The sequence below is a fragment of the Hyperolius riggenbachi genome, chromosome 7, assembly GCF_040937935.1.
Source record: "Hyperolius riggenbachi isolate aHypRig1 chromosome 7, aHypRig1.pri, whole genome shotgun sequence".
Taxonomy (NCBI): domain Eukaryota; kingdom Metazoa; phylum Chordata; class Amphibia; order Anura; family Hyperoliidae; genus Hyperolius; species Hyperolius riggenbachi.
The window spans coordinates 83,691,736-83,710,668 of record NC_090652.1 but is presented as its reverse complement, the minus strand read 5'-3'; the positions used below and the strand labels follow the sequence as shown (position 1 = coordinate 83,710,668).

Here is an 18,933-nt window from a genome sequence, read left to right as displayed (position 1 = left end):
GAATTCTGAGGGCTCTGCCGTGCAGAAAAATCCTGCACCGAAAAACGCTCAGGAAAACTGACAAGTGGAAACAGGCCCATCCACTTGTATTGGCTGTGCGAATCTGCATGCAGGAAACGCATGCAGATTCGCGACAGTGGAAACGGGCCCTTAGGAGGGGGGGAGAGCTCTGTGCACTAATGTCTGTGTATTAGGAGGAGGGGAGAGCTCTGTGTGCTGATGTCTGTGTATTAGGAGGGGGAGAGCTCTGTGCACTGATGTCTGTGCATTAGGAGGGGGGGGGGGGGGAGAGCTCTGTGTGCTGATGTCTGTGTATTAGGAGGAGGTGAGAGCTCTGTGTGCTGTTGTCCGTGTATTAGGAGGAGGGAGGAGCTCCGTGCACTGATGTCTGTATATTAGGAGGAGGGGGGAGAGCCCTGTGCACTGATGTCTGTGTATAAGGAGGGAGGGGAGAGCTCTGTGTGCTAAGGTCTGTGTATTAGAAGAGGAAAGTTCTGTGCACTGATGTCTGTGTATTAGGAGAGGAGAGCTCTGTGCACTGATGTCTGTGCATTAGGAGGAAGGGGGGGGGGGGGGAGAGCTCTGTACGCTGAGGTCTGTGTATTAGGAGAGCTCTGTGCACTGATGTCTGTGCATTAGGAGGGGGAGAGCTCTGTGTGCTGATGCCTGTGTATTAGGAGGAGGGGGAGAGCTCTGTGCGCTGAGGTCTGTGTATTAGGAGAGTAGAGTTCTGTGCACTGCTGTCTGTGTATTAGGAGGAGAGGAGAGCTCTGTGCGCTGATGTCTGTGTATTAGAAGGGGGAAGAGCTTTGTGCACTGCTGTCTGTGTATTAGGAGGGGGGAGAGCTCTGTGTGCTGATGTCTGTGCATTAGGCGGAGGGAGAGCTTTGTGCACTGATGTCTGTGTATTAGGAGGAGGGGGAATCTGTGTGCTGAGGTCTGTACCATATATTACTACAGGACCAGATTTCTAACATATAAAAAGGGCATTACAACTGCTGTGAGCGGGGGGTTGAGGCTTTTCTCATGAGAAGCCTGGTTTGAATGACTAATAGAGAACATGTGCTGAAGCATTTTTTGCGCCAAGCAGAATAATATACTGAAAGTAAGCCTTTTCTTCAAAGCCAGATCTGCAGAACATTCCTACACTAATAGTTTCAACACACACATCTCAGCAATAACCTCCTCCAAGGCAGCTTGTTTTTGTATTATGAATGGAAGAAATTACAGTTCTTCTGTGCGGCTGTTTTATAAACGCACTGGTTCTGATTTACTGGGAAAAACAGGGCAGCTGCCCATGGCAACCAATAGACTCCATTCCCTAAAATTCACAGGAGTACAAGAAGTGTACTGGTTCCTCCAGTAGACAGCTCCAACTTACGGTATGTCCACTTAAAGTGAACCAGAGACGAAGCACCCTCATGTATTTTACCATATAGATCATAGGGAGCATTAGAGAAAACACCTACCATGCTTTCTGTTTCATTCTGCACTGCACAGCTTGCTTCTAATCGGCCCTGAAAAAATCCCCGACTGAGCATTCAGTATGGCTTTGCTATAATGACTCAGCTGTAATGATTTCTGAGCAGAGCCAGCAGGGGGCAGGCTTGGACTTGAAAAAGACATGAGAGAACACAGACTGAGCTATAAATATTCCTGAGCAAAGTCAGACTGAATGCTCAGTCAGGAATTTTATTAGGGCTGATTAGAAGCAAGCTGTGTAGTGCAGAATGAAACAGAGAGCATGGTAGGTGTTTTCTCTAATGTTCCCACTGATATATATAGTAAAAATACACGAGGGTGCTTTGTCTCTGGTTCTCTTTAAGGTCCACACATCTGGTGATGATGGGCAGATTCTACCAAGAGTCAAATCGGGAATTGGCCTGCGGTGTATGGGCAGCTGACAGATCTCTCGCTAATCAGATTCGATCGGCCAAGTCCGCCCCCTTGCCGCTGTGCGTTCCCCCCAGTGTATAACTGTACCCCCCCGTGTGTGCATTTATACATTACCTGTCCTGTGCCGCCCACCGCACGGTGCCCATCGGTCTTCAGAATCCCCCACCATTCCATTAGCGGTACACAGCGGTACGCCAGTATACACATGCCGAAGTATAGTGACATCTCAACATGTGCCATGCGCCATTGGCATTTATACCGCTAATGGAAGAGCGGGGGGATCCGGAGACGGATGGGCACCATGCAGTGGGCGACACAGGACAGGTAACGTATAAATGTACACATGGGGGGTACAGTTATACACTGGGGTATCATCGCTTGTCCAGATATTGTTTGCCATTACTGCTGTGCACCTGATCGACCATGACGGCCCGGCATCTTGTAGCAAGTCTAATAGACACATGCAACAAATTTTGACGCAAAATTGATCCGAACGTCATTTGGGCATGCTCTTGGAGGCACAGATTTTACTCTCGTTCGATAATTATCAAATTGGATGGTTGATCAGCCACCAAGTCGAGAGATGTTTGGGCACCTTTAGTACTTCTGAGACAGCAAGAAAACGAAACCAAAGAGAACAGTCTGTAGCTTGCCAGGTAATGAGAGATAACTGCAGAGGGTGCATTTGTGTAAAAAAAACTATGGGGATTGTGTTGGGATCCTGAAAAAAAAAAAAGGCTGTTATTTTTATAACCATGCAAGGCTACTCTTTTATCCACAGGTGGTAGAGTACTTCAGGTAAAAATGTCTTAGGGCCTGTTTCCACTACACCTAGGCGAATCCGCATAGAAAAACAAACAAAAAACACCTGTGGATTCGCATGCATATGCGAAATTATCCCAATTTGCATGCATACGCAATTTTTTTTAATTTTATTTCCCCCCCGCCATTCATTACAATAGTCTGCACACGAAAACGCATACACGCAAATGTGTATGCGTCAATGCGAAAATGCAGAAACCGCACGGAAAACAGTTACAAAGACGGCAGGGTTTTTTTTTTGCCTGCGAGGAACAGCGAATTTCGCCTGTAATAGAAACAGGTCCATTGAAAAAAACATTGCTATGCGAATTTGCATGCAGTAAATGCATGCGCATTCACCATAGTGCAAACAGGCCCTTAAGGATACTCGAGGCAAGGGTGACAGGAAAGTGGGCACTATATGTCTGTGTCGGGAGGTGTGAAGATGCTTACCGCACATCCCGTGTGCCAGCGTCCCCCTCCCAGAGGCGTAGCTATGGGTGGGCAAGGGGGAACAAATGTCCCCGGGCGCAGCACTGTGAGGGCGCTAAGCACGGCTGCTGCAAACCAACATGCATGAGAGGCGGCTCGCTGACTGCCCAAAGTGCTCCCGATTCTCTACCTCCCTGTGCAGGGAAGTGCAGAAGCGTTAACAGGAGCAAAAAAAGTGGGGCAAACCTGGCTATCTAAAAGGGGGGGGGGAGTGCATTTAGCTATTTAAAGAAGTTGCACATCTGGCTATCTAAACGGGGAAGGGGGCACATCTGGCTATCTATATGGGGAAAGGGGGCACATCTGGCAAACAACATTTGACTCCACCCATGACCACCACCACATTCTGATGTGTGGCCACGCCCATTTTGCCCAAGGGGTGGTGGGACCATTCAAAAAAAACCTAGCTACGCCTCTGCCCCCTCCGTGGTGCTCTAGAAAGGCCCAGTTCCGTTCCATTATATGTGCCGATGACCCATAAATAAGAAAGCCTCTACTGCTCTCTGCAGTGAAAACATTTTTACACACAGGGAATGCTTTCAAATGTTCTTTTATGTAACTAAGAGTAGTTACTGAAATTTTAGTTTTGGGAGTATGATCCCACTATGAAGGGTTTTGGGTTGATAACTCGGGTTGCCAGGTTGGCAGCGAGGTGCAGTGGAGACCCCTCAGTCAAGCCCCCCGAAAACTCTGGAACAGTACAGTGCACCAACACGGAGCATAGTGCACATGAAAGTCCAGATTCTTGGCTTTCCAACCACATGTCGATTTCTAAAGGCGAGTAAATATCTTTTACAAGGCAGGCAGTCAAATTTGGTAGACGGTACAATACGTAAGTTCTTAGAAGAAATACATTGTCATATTATTCATGCACAGAAGGCATCTCTATAACGGTTGGGTAACACAAAGTTTCAATCATCAATCCTACAAGTCAGATTTAATTACGTAGCGATTTTTTTTTATTGCTACAGGGCCCAAAATCCCCTTTCTCAGTTCATCCCCTTCTCCATCTGCACAAGTCATCCAAGACCCTCTGCAGACCGTTCCGTCAAAAGGCTGGAAATTGAGAGTATTTGGACAAGAAGAGGAGAGAGAGAGAGAGGAGGTTAGGAGGAATTTTATGATGCTGAAGGAAAGAATGTCTCTCCTCCTCCCTCCTCCCCAGTCCGCTTGGAGTGCTGAAGGATGCTGGGCCGCCCTGCAACATCTGGAGGAGCCTTCTGCGGCCAACTCACCCACACACTTTCAGTGAGTGCACACATACGCGGATGAGGCTGCCCAATTTTATCCCGACACATGTGGCACTGGACGCCTTGCCAACATACACAGGAACAGGCAGACCATGTGGCGCCCTGCCCAACCTGTACTCATCCGCTGACTCCAAGGAGGGGGTGGGGGGGCTGCGGCGATAAAATCTATTTCAAATGTACGTGTGGGGAGGGGTACAGCCAGTGATTCATAGTCAGCACATGACACCGAGGCTGATGGATACATGTTAGAAGGGGGGCTGTAGGTGTATGCTTTATCAATCCCATATGTTGGGACATCAGACTCTTATTAAAAGGACCACTTGATGGAAACATTTCAGAGAGGAGCCGCAAAGGTAATATACAATGGGCCTCTCATCTTAGCAGAGCGTTTGTAAAGAAGCACTATAGTCTGTCTCATAACTTCAGACAATGCTACTTAATTTGTCTCACAGCCTAGAAAAATATGTCTGGCCTTAAAGTGCAGGTCTGTCGGGTCACCTCTGAATGAAGGAGAGAAATCACACATGCTTTCCATGCGCCTGAATGCTGTAGTTAAGGGGAAAGTGCTTTGTTCACAAAAACTACAGTGCTTTCAGTTCAGCTCCGCATCTTGCAAGGGTTTGGGCTAACGCATCTGCTTGCTTACTTTGTTTATGTGTACATATAGCACACAGCTATTTCACAATGGTTCTGGCAGACGAAGGATCTCTTCCTGGCGCACTGCGCCAGCCGCGTAGAGCCTGAGTTGGGCGCCGCTACAGCAGCAATGCTATAGTCCGAGGTAGAGTAGAAAGTAGTAATTTGGGGATCACAGGACCCCGAATTACTTCCGAGTTGCCACGACTTGGAATTGCAGCAGCAGCAAGGTAAGCTGCTATTTAGCTCACCCTGCACCAAGCTGACCGGCGGCGTACTGACATGTACATATACATATAAAAGCACTGCATGTTAACCACCTATCTGTCCGGCCCCAGTATATGTATGCCCCTTGAGACTTCATCTTCACTCCAGGGGCATAGATATACGTACCTCGCCACGCCGTTGCCACCAGTTAATACACTGATCCGCGAATGGGAACTCATGTTCCATTCACAGATCAAAGTGCCTATGATCAATGATCACTGGTGTCAGTGGAAGTAAAAACATTCACACAGTGCGTCCTGTGAACTGTTCAAAGTACACAGGAATAAAGTGGGGGGACATCTAGTGGCCAAAAAGTAAAAAGACACCTATATACATTAAATTAAATAAAAATATATACATCTCCTTTAATTAACCCCTACCCCCCCTTCCATAGTTACCCCCCCCCCCCCAAAAAAAATGCATTACTAGCTACCTTAGGGACTTGACTTTTTAATATGTATGTCATGAGGGTATATTACTGTTATTTTTGCAAATAAGGGCTTGTAATAAGTTTTATAGTGTAAATAAACAAAATTGAAAAAAATACACCTTTATTTCCAAATAAAATATTGTCACCATGCATTGCACTAGGAATATAATTTAAATGTTGTAATAACCGGGACTAATGGCCAAATAAAATGTGTAATTTTTATCCACAGCAGCACGTTTTATTTTCAAACTATAATGTCTGAAAACTGAGAAATTATTTTTTTTTCTTATTATTCCCATTAAAATGCATATGAAATAAAATAATTCTTAGTAAAAAGTACCACCCAAAGAAAGCCTAATTGGTGGTGAAAAAACATGACATACATCATTTCAGTGTGATAACTAGTGATAAAGATATTAGCAAATGAATGGGAGGAGCTCTGAAAGGGGTGAAACTGGGAGTGAGATCTACCCTGATCTCTATTCTACCCTCACCCCTGAACTGATATTCTCTTGTTCTTGTTATTAGAATATCAGTAAAGTTACAGATATTCAACTATCGCTTATCCTAACCTTCACATTACCCCTACCTTACCAATGCCTAACTTTACCCCCTCACACCACTTATGGCCATTAACGGTACAGTATTTTTTTTAGATGTGATCTTTTGATGCAATATTTGCAATCAAATTGTATGGAAAACAGCAGTGTTTGCTTAAAATCGCTGTGAAACTATTATATGGTCGATTGGAACTGAAAACTCTGTTGATCCAAAAGTTGGATTTCACTATCGTATCTGAAGAGAGAGAATGCCATAATCGACCTGTTTATATGGGAACAATCGATGAACACCTTCTGATTACTCTCCTCCCTCATCTATGCCTTAAACTAACCTACAGCCCTAGCTACCGCTGCTCTCCTGACTCCTTGCAGCTAACTCTGGCACAAGCTACCGCCACAGTTTTCACTCCTGAATGGGACTCAGAAGTCCAACTATGACCATCCCACCTGTGTCACACCTCTGTCTGCCCCTGGCCATGCCTTCATACAATCCTGGCACCTTCTTTATAAAAAGAATGCCAGTGGTTCCAAAGTGCGCCTAAAAGCGCTTTAGTGGGCCACAGCCCTAAACGCAATTTTTCGCATAGCCATTAAACGTGAATCGAGAGTAAAAAAAAAACAGAACGTAGACCTGTCCCGTGATTTTAAAAACGTGTAGAAATAAAAAAAAAACTACAAAAAAAATGTGATCCCACTAAAATACATTAGAAGTGTGACAAATGCAAAATCACAAAAACGCCAGCTATATGTATGTTCAGGACAGTTTCTAGGCTAAATTGCACCCAGGACGAGGTTGTAAACCCCCCCCCCCCCCCCCCACACACACACACTGGAGCAAGGTGTAGGTGCCCGCAATATAGGTTAGCCAGGTCTAGCTGCCCCCAGTATAGGTTAGCTAGGTAGGTGCCTCCAGTATAGGGTAGCTCGTATAGTTTCTACCAATATAGGTTAGATAAGTAGGTGTCCCTAGTATAGGTAGGTAGGTGCCTCCAGTATAGGGTAGCTCATATAGGTTAGCTAGGTAGGTGCCTCCAGTATAGGGTAGCCCGTATAGTTTCCACCAGTTTAGGTTAGATAGCTAGGTGCCCCTAGTATAGGTAAGTTAGGTAGGTACCTCCAGTATATGGTAGCCCATACAGTTGCCACCAGTATAGGTTAGTTAGGTAGGTGCCTCCAGTATAGGGTAGCCCATATAGTTTCTACCAATATAGGTTAGATAGGTAGGTGCCCCTAGTATAGGTAGGTAGGTGCCTCCAGTATAGGGTAGCCCATACAGTTGCCACCAGTATAGGTTAGTCACCTCCAGAATAGACACAGCAGCGGGGGGGGGGGGGGGGGTTTTAGCGGGTATAGCATAATTACAACTCTTCCTTCTGTGAGCCTCTATCTCCTTCTTGTCCCAATGCGTCTGTCGCATTGGTAACTGTAAATACACTATGCCTGCTTACCCCACCGATGCCCCCCCCCCCCCCCCTCCTGTTGCTCAATCCGCCGCCCTAGGGGCAATTGCAGTATTTACACGCCCATAGAAACAGGTCTGTTTATGTTACAGAATAAGGACTTGTCCAAAAGCCGAAAGTCTCCGGTATTCCAGGTGCCGCATCCAGAACTTACAGTGAACTAATGGGATAGGAGTGCGTGATGTACAATTAGCAATCTACGTCTGAGCATCGAATAACAAAGTAAAACGTACAGCAGGCGATTAGCATCACAGCGCCTCGCATGAGTGCCCCTGTCTCTTGTTATGACATGCTGGCTGAATCTTATCTATGTGTGACATTTGTTGATGGGATGTAACGGCGGCGTGTAATCACACGTTTATAGTCCCAGGACAATGGGATCCGCTACGGGACACGCTCAGTTCAATAGGTGTTTAGAAATAAGAGGCCTGTGTTCTGTTAACACCCCCTGTCCTCCCCCATCCCGCATAGCACCGCAGCAGCGTCTGACAGCTCCTCTGTGTCTCGGGTTCTGGGTCAGTACCTGGCTGGCTCCTGTGCTCTTCCGTACATCAAAGATCTTCAGTCTCTTGTCCTGGAAGAAGAAAAAATGAAATTACTGCAAGGGCAAAACTACATTATACTGATCACAATCACACACTGAATGATCAACATCATACATTACTGGCAACAAGTTTTCACACAACAGTCAATATCAGGGCACAAGCATTAAAGAGGAACTATAACCAAGGATTGAACTTTATTCCAATCAGTAGCCAATACCCCCTTTCCCAGAAGAAATATTTACCTTTTCTCCAATAGATCATCAGAGGGGACTGTATGGTTGATATTGTGGTGAAACCCCTCCCACAGTGTGATGTCAGGACCTAGGTTGTGACAGTTTGCGGTCTGTGAACCTTGTTGCATTGTGGAAAATAATGGCTGTTTCCAACTATCAAGCAACCAGTATCTCCCTCTCTGCATATGTATATAAAAAAAAAACCTTTTAGCCTATCGCAAGGTTAGTGGGTGTGGTCATAGATAATGGCAGTTAGTGCTGTCTAGTTTTTTTCTTGTCTCCCAGTAGTAAAGATGATGACATACAGACTCACTGTGGATCCAACAACATAAACAAACTACATGGCGAATATCAATCATTTCTTCATCTCTCTTTCTTTGATTTATCACTTTGCGATGTATGGATTTATTTTTTTTCCCCTTTTCATTTAAGTTCCTCTTAAAAGCACGTAAAAGGGAAAGAGGCGCCCTGATGTAATAAAAGCATCTAAAATCAGCTTAAAATCGAAAAGTGATATGAGGTAGCTTACCTCAATGACGAAACCTCTGTAGTTAATACAAGGGATTTTTATTAGCACAGGCAACGCGTTTCGCGGGTCTCAGCCCGCTTCATCAGGCCAGTAAAAGTGCCAAATAGAAAAGATCATCTAGCATAGAGGCTCCCTATGCTAGATGATCTTTTCTATTTGGCACTTTTACTGGCCTGATGAAGCGGGCTGAGACCCGCGAAACGCGTTGCCTGTGCTAATAAAAATCCCTTGTATTAACTACAGAGGTTTCGTCATTGAGGTAAGCTACCTCATATCACTTTTCGATTTTAAGCTGATTTTAGATGCTTTTATTACATCAGGGCGCCGCTTTCCCTTTTACGTGCTAAGTATACCCCCGAACACATCCTGTCCGAGGGGAGGTGGCAGACCACCAGTGGAGTCCCCACAGTGGACTCTGTCCCCTTTTTTCCACTAAGAGAGCGACCATCCTTCCGGTTCTGGCTAGGACCACCCCGAGTGGAGTCGGGTTTATTGTCTCCACCTGCTTCCTGTGGTTGGTTGCCCCAAGCAACCTCCCTTTGTGAGTAGTGCTTTTAATTTATTTTCTTTTATTGTGGTCATTGACATATTGCACTACTGGGCTCCCGTTTTTTGTCTCCTGTGACTTTTTCTACAGGGTGTTCATCCACCCCTACTACAATTTCCTCTTAAAAGAGACACTTAAGCCAGATAAAAAAAAATGAGTTTTACTCACCTGGGGCTTCTACCAGCCCCCTGCAGCAGTCCTGTGCCCTCGCAGCCACTCACTAATCCTCTGGTTCCCTGCTGCCAGCTAGTTTTGTTTTTGCCGACAGGCCTGTCAGGACTGGCCACGCGCAGCTTTTTCTGCATTACCGACCACAACGCGAACAAAAATACGCGTTGCCGCATTACGAACGTATAGATATGCGGCAACGCGTATTTTTGTTCGCGTTGCTAATTGCAGTCGGGAATGCGGAAAAAGCTACGCGTGGCCAGTCCTGACGGGCCTGTCGGCAAAAACGAAACTAAATGGCAGCGGGGGACCAGAGGATTAGTGAGTGGCTGCGAGGGCACAGGATGGCTGCAGGGGGCTGGTAGAAGCCCCAGGTGAGTAAAACTCATTTCTTTTTTCTGACTTAAGGTTCACTTTAAGGGCCCTTTCCCATTTGTCGTAATCTTAGGAACGCATTTGTATGCCTCACTAAGCACGAGGGTTGCCGTGTCTGAGGTTTCCAACCGTATGTTGTGATGCACCGCGGTAACTCTGCACGTGGGTGGATGCAATTTTGTGCAAATGCAGTGCGATCCCATTCTGAATTGACTTGCGCAGTTATGGGCAAACAATGCAAGTGACACGAGTTCCTACAGCCACCTGCGTTTCATGCAGCGCACAAGTGGGAAAGTAAACATTGGAGTGTATGCACTAAACTGCGCTAAGCAGAATTACTTGCATAAAGCCTAAAGGTGACTATTAACGGAACAATTTTTATATTCAACTGGCCACACCACTAAAGAATCCAACTTGCGATTGTATCTCCACCAGTTATGATGATTTCTAGGGGAAAAAAAACAGCCAAGGGGAAAGATAATTTCTTTAAGAAACAATCGATAATATAATTTTTGAAGATATGTTGAGTCCATCAGCTTCTCTCTTTTTATGCAATACAATCTGATATTGTCTTCCTCTAGAATTACCTCCTCCCATTCATGTATACAAGATTTCTCACGTGCTTCACCCCTTCTCTGGAATCCCCTGAAATCTTTAAAGGACTCCCAAGGCAAAGTAATATATATCTCTTTACTTACGTCGGGCTTCTTCCAGCCCCTAGTAATCCTTTGGGTTCCCTCGCTGCAGCTCCGGTCTTCCCCAGGGTCCCGCTGGCCGACTAAATTTCGTCTGTCCATCAGCGAGCAGTAGTACTGTGCCTGCGTTTTACGTGTCCGAAGACGTTGGTGCGTTCATGGGTGCCCATGTCACCGGATGCATACTACGTCTGAGTAGTAGTACTGTGCCTGCGCAGTACGCGTCCGAAGACCTGGGCGCGTTCATGGGCACACAGATGCCAAAGATAGGCTCTGTCAGCAGTGAAAATTCTCTATTGGGTAATCACACCCCTCAAAAATATCATTTTATTTACCCTGACAAAATCAGAACTCTGCCCCAAGTGCAAAGTCTGGACTGGGACACACAACCTCACTATCTGAAGCCTTCTGCTGATAGCATCTTGTTGGGAAGGAGTAAGTAATTGTAGCTGCTACAGCTGAGGCTAGAATAGTGATGGACCCAAAGGGTCTACTGGGGAATTTTTGAGGACTATTTGCTGAGCTCCTAGCTTCCCCCTTAGTTAAAATACTTTGCTTTTATGCCAAGAGAGAAATCCTCCTGAAGTGGTTCCAGGAATTTCCACCTTCCACTTCTTCACGGATTATTCTGGTTACTGAAGTGCTGCAGTGGTGCTCACAAAAGTTTGGGGAAAAAAATAGTCTGGGCCAGGTGGCCTGAAACCCAAATGGAGGCTAGTGAAGAATACACAACTTTGCCATTCTTATGAAGTTATTTTTTATTTTTATATTTTCATTTATATAGCACTATTATCTTCCGTAGCGTTGTACACAGTACAAAACTAATAGTGGGGAGCATAGATACATGAGAAGTTCAAAACGCTGTACAGTCAGGACATGGAGTAATACAAATACATGCAAAGATGATGTGTGGTAGGAGACCTCACCAATTCTGGTACATCTCCATATACCAAACACTAGGAGTAGCTCCCTGCCTTTGCAAGCTTATAATCTAGAGCAGGCACGTCCAAAGTCCAGCCCGGGGGCCAAATGCGGCCCGCCAAGCCATTTCTGTTGGCCGCCAAAGGTTTCTACAGTTGCTAATTCCATGGGTCCCGCATGCCATAGCTGCAGTGCCATATGCAGGGGCCACCTTGTATACCATACCTCCCCCTTTGATCACCTGTAGGTTATCAGCCACCACTGTAGCAGTGGCAGTCACTGATTAGCAGCTGTCACTGTGCAACCTGGACATTTTATTTGACAAAAAGTAACATGCATAGTTTACCTAATGGCAATAAGTAAAAATTACGTTTAACTTAGGTAGTTTTCCCCCCCTAGCACTTCCAAGAATGGAGATATGCCCCTTGGCCTAAAAAGTTTGGACACCTATCTAGAGGGTAGTGGGTTATTATTATTATTTATTGTATTTATAAAGCGCCAACATATTACGCAGCGCTGGACATTAATTTAGGTTACAGACAATATTTAGGGGTGACATACAGCAATATGACAATACAGGAATACAAGAAAACCCGATCACACAGCACAGTACGAGTACACGGTAATGCTTAGTCAGTCACTGGAGGGGAGCATGGAGATTAGGCAAGTTAGGTTCACTCAAATGCATAGCATGGGTGCACAGTAATGGAGGTGCATGATCAGGCAGGACACAAAAGGAAGAGGAACCTGCACAAAGGCTTACAATCTAGAGGGAGAGGTAGGGACACGAGAGGTAGGGGACCAGAGTTCAGCTGCGGGTTTAGAGCAATTGTGAGGGGGGTAAGCCAGAGTGAAAAGGTGTTGAAGGAGGGGGCTGCCCTAATGGGTGGAGGTAGGGAGTTCCATAGTGTTGGAGCAGCTCTTGAGAAGTCCTGGAAGCGTGCATGGAACTGGGTGATGCGGGGGGGGGGGGGGGGGGGCGGTTAGGCGAAGTTCATTGGAAGAGCGGAGTGAGCGGCTAGGTGTGTACCTCTGAGTAAGATCAGAAATGTAGGTTGGACAGGTTTTGTGGACAGATTTGTAGGTCAGACACAATATCTTGAATCTGATTCTGGACTGGATAGGAAGCCAGTGGAGGGATTCACGGAGGGTAGCCGCCCTGGTGGAGCGATGGGAGCAGTGGTTAATTCTGGCTGCCGCATTCATGATGGACTGCAGTGGGGCTATTCGGGTCATAGGGAGACCAGACAGAAGGGCATTGCAGTTGGAGACATTAGGGAATAGAACCCGTTAGATACTTACCTCGGTAGAGGGAAGTCCCTGGATAGTGCAGAGGCTTCCCATGTCCTCCTTGACCCTGGGTACATATTATCTTGGCACCGGGCAACTGGGCACACGGCGAGCCGAATGATGGCTCTCTCTGCTGCCGCTAAACTCCCCGGCGGTGTTAAATACTATTCCCCCTCTGAGATGCAATTCGGGGTCAGGATCGCCAAATCCCTGAATTACTCTTACTTGGGGCACGCAGCAAAGCATTGCTCCTATGACGGTGCCCAGCTTTGGCAACAGGCACCGAAATGAATTGATTAGTTGATCCCACCGTTACCGCGTACGGACCCTCTGAACATATCCAAAAAGAGCTTACCCGATACGTTATCGTAGCCGTGCTCTGCCATGTATGAGGGTGATCGTCTGCACCTGCGCAGTAAGCCAAAGTCACTCATCCATGAGCATCTCCGCGTGGCCAAACTCCTGGAAGTGCAGTCGGGCTGCACTCGTTTGTGAAGACAAGCGCGGCTGAGAACTATCAGAAGGTCCCGGGCAGCGGCAGTCAGGAAGAGGACACAGAGGCTTCCCTCTTCTTAGGCAAGCATCTAACTTTTTTCTTTTTAGCCAACTTGGGTTTGTTTTAAACAGGGTGTGAATGGGAAAGGTTAGAACCACTCTAGAGCCTTGTGCATATGCTAGTCAAACCCACCAGGTGTACAGCTGCCCCCGACCCTCCCCGACGCGTCACTAAGAGATCTGGACTGCCAGATCATCTCAGCCAAGGGCACTGCAATCCAACTGTATTGGTCCCGTCACCTGAGGTACCAAGTCTCTACACCTGCAGGTAACTGTACTGGTGTGTCTGTACACACACCTTTAGTTTGTTACTGCTGACTGTGTCGATATTGATTAACCTTCCCCTCCCTCCTTCTGCCTGAGACACTTATCGCATCCCGTGGTGTCACCAGCGCCTGCAGCCAAAGGATCTATATCTTCCCTATCCTACACACAAAAAAAATTATCTTTATTGCTGTCACAAGAAAAATAAGAGAAGCTGTTACCGCTTTCTTCTGTATATTAAGCCAAGGTAATAGTTTCTGGTGGAGATGGGTTTATAGGAACACAATTGAAAAATGCAATACTGAATGTACTTGGGGCTTCCTCCAGCCCTCCATAGTCCGTGAGGTCCCCCGGCTTCCTCCGTTCTCCCGCGGGCGGCTCCATTACCTGCACGACCCAGCCGGAAACCGTGAGCAATTGCGTGGTCTGTCCACGTGCCGGTCTCGATCACGCACCCATCACTGTGAGCGTTCTGTGCAGTTCTCAAAAGAACACACACATGGCAACAGGCGCGTGATCAAAGTGGGTGCGAGGTCAGGCAGCAAACTACTCCTAGCCGGGTCGCGCAGGTAACTGAGCCGCCAGCAGGAGAATGGAGGGGACCCAGAGGATGTGGGCGGGAACCTCAGACTATAAGGGGCTGGAGGCAAGTTCAGTATTGCATTTTATAGTTGTGTTCAGTCTTCCTTTCAAGCCTAAGCACAAATATTTAATATGCATTGTAGGCTCACCTGTCCACTAGCGTGCCTCCCCAAGTCCAGAGTCTTTCTCTATCGCTGCCGGAGGTGCCTGTACCCTGTGTCTCCGCCGTCTGTATGTGACATCAGTACATGCGGGGAGGTCACAAGGTACAGGCACCCCCAGCGGTGATAGAGAAAGACTCATGTTACAGCAGGAGTCGCGCTGGCGGGCAGGTGAGATGGCAACACTCTGCATAACCCAGGGAGTGCATATTTTACACGGGGGAGACTGGCCAGGGGTCCGCCCGTCATCAGGACAACAAACGTTGCCACCGCCGCGCACCTGACCAGCCCTTTCGAGCAAGATCTTTCTAACATGCCGGATCAACAGTTTGAATTGATTTCGGCCACAAATTGATCCAAATTATGATCTGGCAGCCATGTTGTGATATGAATCTCTGGCAGATTTAATCAATAGGATAGTGATGCCGCAAATGGGGTAATGTATGTGCACCTTACGGTTACACAGTAGGCAGCCTTCCTACCTTAGTCCTGGTGCACACCAGAGGAGTTTTTCTGAGCGTTTTGAGTTTTTAAATCTGCTGCTAATGTTATCCTATGTGTCTGTGGACACTGGAGCAATGAGGTTTTGTAAAAAACACCATAGCATTACATTGGGAAGAGCTTTTGAAACCTCTAAAAACTCTTCCCAATGTAATGCTATGGGGTTTTTTCACAAAACCTCATTGCTCCAGTGTGCACAGACACATAGGATAACATTAGCAGCAGATGTAAAAACTCAAAACACTCAGAAAAACTCCTCTGGTGTGCACCAGGCCTTAAGGGGCCCATACACTCAGCCGATTTTCTGGCCGACTGATCGATTCCGATCGATTGATCGTTTGCAAATCGGTTGGCCAATCGACCGATCGATGGCCGATTTTGATCAATTTCGATGGATTTCCATCGAACTGGCAGGGTGGAAATTTTAGGTCGATCTGATGAGATTGCTTATCAATTTGCATTGGCCTTAATGGAAATCTGATGGCAAAAAAATGCCATCAGATCGAATTTCAATAGATTTAAAACTGAAATCTATTGAAATTCTATCCTGGTAAAAAATGTTCTAAAAACGCATCAGATAGATCATCAGATGCATTTCTTATCTATCTGCTGCCAATCTGACGAGTGTATGGGCACCTTTAGAAAAGCTGACTGCTGTCACAAATGGTTTCCTGATGAGTCAGAGGAGTCCCCATAGAAATGGATTGAATATAATATGGATAGACTGATTGCTGACACTGGCAAATTTGTCCAAAACTGGATGTTAGGTCACCAGCATTACACAGAAAAATAACATCACTAACTTTCTCTTTCACATCTTGCAACGACCAAAAGACCGAATAACAGCAAATAAAGAACACATGTAGCAACAGCTGTGATAAAAACATATACCGTGAGTGCCACCTGCTGGATGTTCGAGTGTACTGTCATAGTGGACAGAGTGTAGCAACAGGGCTATAGATCATGTATCCCACAATGTAAAGCTCTCTTCACCTATGTAAACTTATTTTTAATATTCTCCTGTCTCTTTGTGATCTAGCAGCAGTTTATTGCTGTACATGGAACAGAATTTTGCCATCTTAAAGTGAACCCAAGGTGAGAGTGATATGAAGGCTATCAGAGTGTGAGTGATATGAAGGCTATCAGATTTATTTCCTTTTAAAGGGACTCAGAGCTCTTAAATTAAAAAGATTTAGGGCCAGTTTCCACTACTTAGTGATGAGAATGCGGCTACCTAGCCACATCGCATCACTTCCGCCGCCGGCCGCATCACTTCCACATCTCCCGATGCGGAAGTGTATTGGAGGAGATGGGATGCGGCTGCGGGCGGATGCAGCCGTGCGAGAATCTGCAGCATGCTGCAGATTCTAATACCGCTCCGCACAACATGCTCGCAGTGGAAACTCTTCCATTGCCGTGCATGTGTTTCAGCATACACGCGGTGCGATGTGGCTATTTAGCCGCATCGCACCGCTCCTAGTGGAAACAGGCCCTTATACATACCTGGTACTTCCTCCAGCCCCATCCGCTCTGATCGCTCCCACACTGCCGCCCTCCACTGCCCGCAGCTTCAAGAACCGGGTCCAGTCACTGACGTCAGTTGCGGCCAGCTACGCAGGAGAAGTGCGCTCTTTGCGCATCTCTCCAGCAGCTGCTGGAGAGATACGTAGAGGGCGCACTTCTCTTACGCCAGACTGGCTCAGATTCATGGCAATGACGGGACCCGGTTCTTGAAGCTGCGGGCAGCTAAGGACGGCGGTGTGGGAGCGATCAGAGCGGATGGGGCTGGAGGAAGCCCCAGGTATGTATAAAATCTTTTTAAGAGCTGTGGTACACTTTAAGCAATACCAGTTGCCTGGCTTTATTGCTGATCCTCTGCTTTTAACACTTTCATCCATAGACCCTGAACAAGCATGCAGCAGATCAGGCGTTACTGACATTATTGTCAGATCTGCTTTTTAGGCCGGTTGCGCCAGCAACTGGCAAGTATAGTATATTCTGGCGTATAAGACTACTTTTTAACCCTTGAAAGTCTTCTGAAAAGTCAGGGGGGGGGTCTTATACGCCGGGTGTTATGCCCTTCTGTTACCACCGCTCAGCTCTTGTTGCTGAGGACTGTAGTGAAGCGCACATGTGAGAGATCTGAGAGGCAGAGAAAGAGGTTAATAGAATACAAGGGTGGGTCAGAAGGGTGAAAGAGGTGTGGTTTATGGGCACAGCGCAAACTATTCTTCCATACCGCTCTGATAAACAGGGAGAGCTGACCAATCCAACCAGTCAATCGCCTATAGACTGTTACATACTGGGTACCACATACAGTACAGCACCAGTATCTGTTCATCATACATAGCACCAGCATAGGATGTTTTTTTTTATTTTTATTTGGTGTGCATTGGAAGAGGGGTATTCTTATATGGCGAGTATATCCTAAACTCTATATTTTAACTGGAAAAGTTGGGGGGTCGTCTTAGAAGCCCAGTCGTCTTGTACGCCGGAATATACGGGTACGTGAATCCAGATACAGACTTCTTGGTATTTGTGATAACTGGAGTGAGCATATGAGGTCTCCTAGAATTCATCACTGCTGAATATGCAAATGAGGACCAACCATTTTGAATCTGTCTGTATGCACGTTGGATTAGATTGGCTCTGTAATAATAACAAGCTGGCACATTATTGCATTCTAGCGGTTCTGGAGGTATGGCTAGCCTTCAGGGACGATTTGCATACTCAGCATTGTAGGACAGCTTATATGCTCACTCCAACCTGAATAATCGCAAAGAAACCTTCTGTTTTAAACAAGGCCAATTTCTGTTTTGCACAGCATTTTTAGTAAGAGGGCTTTTTGGTCCTTTTAGCCCCTTACACACTCCTAGAAGTTCTGGTTCACCATAAGCTTGCTGGGTTCTCTGTAACTCTGGGTGGTTCAAGTCCTACTCCATAGAGCCATCATATTAATCTATGTCATTCACTGATGAAGACTCTGTATGCCAATCTGGTGTGGCTCTGTAGAATTAACAAGCTGACACAACATTGCTTTCATTGACAACAAATGGACAATTTCCATATTCAGCAGTGATGCATCGTGGTACACCTCATATACTCACTCCAAACTGAAAAATTGCAGATACTTTCTGTGTTGCACACCGTTTTACGTTCGAGTCCTTTTTAGCCCCTTATACACTCCTAGGCTTTATGGTTCACCATGAGCTCCTTGGGAAATATGTATGCCAACTATGAAATGCATATAAAATGATCTCCAATGTTGTTCATTTTTTATTCAAATAAAGATTTGAATGTAAGAAAAAAAAATCCAACCAGTATTTCCATAGAAGACAATCCGATGGGGTCAAATGGAAAGTAACGGGAGATGAATAGCTGAGGTCCCCTATTGGCCAATTAAGTCACTCAAGCTAGGCGGGGCTTGGGTAGCTTCATTGGTCAGTAGATGGCCAAGGCAATTCTCCCTTATTTTACGAACAAAGAGAAACCACATTACAGACTCAAAGCTCTATAAAGACCTCCTAATTAATTTTTTCTAAAAGCAGCATTTGATGTCCAACACCAAAACCAATGGCGAAGCTACAGAGCCATGGGCCCCGGTGCAAATTTTACAATGGGACCCCTTTTAAGCACTGTATGTATAATAATCACATAATACAGATCATCACTGGGTGAGAGGGGTGTAAGCAGAGGAAAGGGAATAGTTAGTGATTTTCATATTCAAAGCACGTATAAAACAAAAGTTTGCCTTCTTAAGACAGAAGGTATTTGC

General features: G+C 46.2%; 1 protein-coding gene across 4 annotated transcripts in view; it reads right to left on the bottom strand.

Annotated features, from left to right (window-relative positions):
* CORO7 (coronin 7) overlaps nt 1-18,933 on the bottom strand; it is a 343,435-nt gene that overhangs the window by 282,328 nt on the left and 42,174 nt on the right. For all 4 annotated transcript variants that reach the window (XR_011022668.1, XR_011022669.1, XM_068244173.1 and 1 more), the window contains exon 7: nt 8,316-8,366. Coding sequence is in view for 2 of the 4 variants with exons in the window: in XM_068244173.1 (XP_068100274.1) it covers nt 8,316-8,366 (51 nt within the window). In the remaining 2 variants the exon portion in view is untranslated. The remainder of the gene's footprint in view (nt 1-8,315; nt 8,367-18,933) is intronic.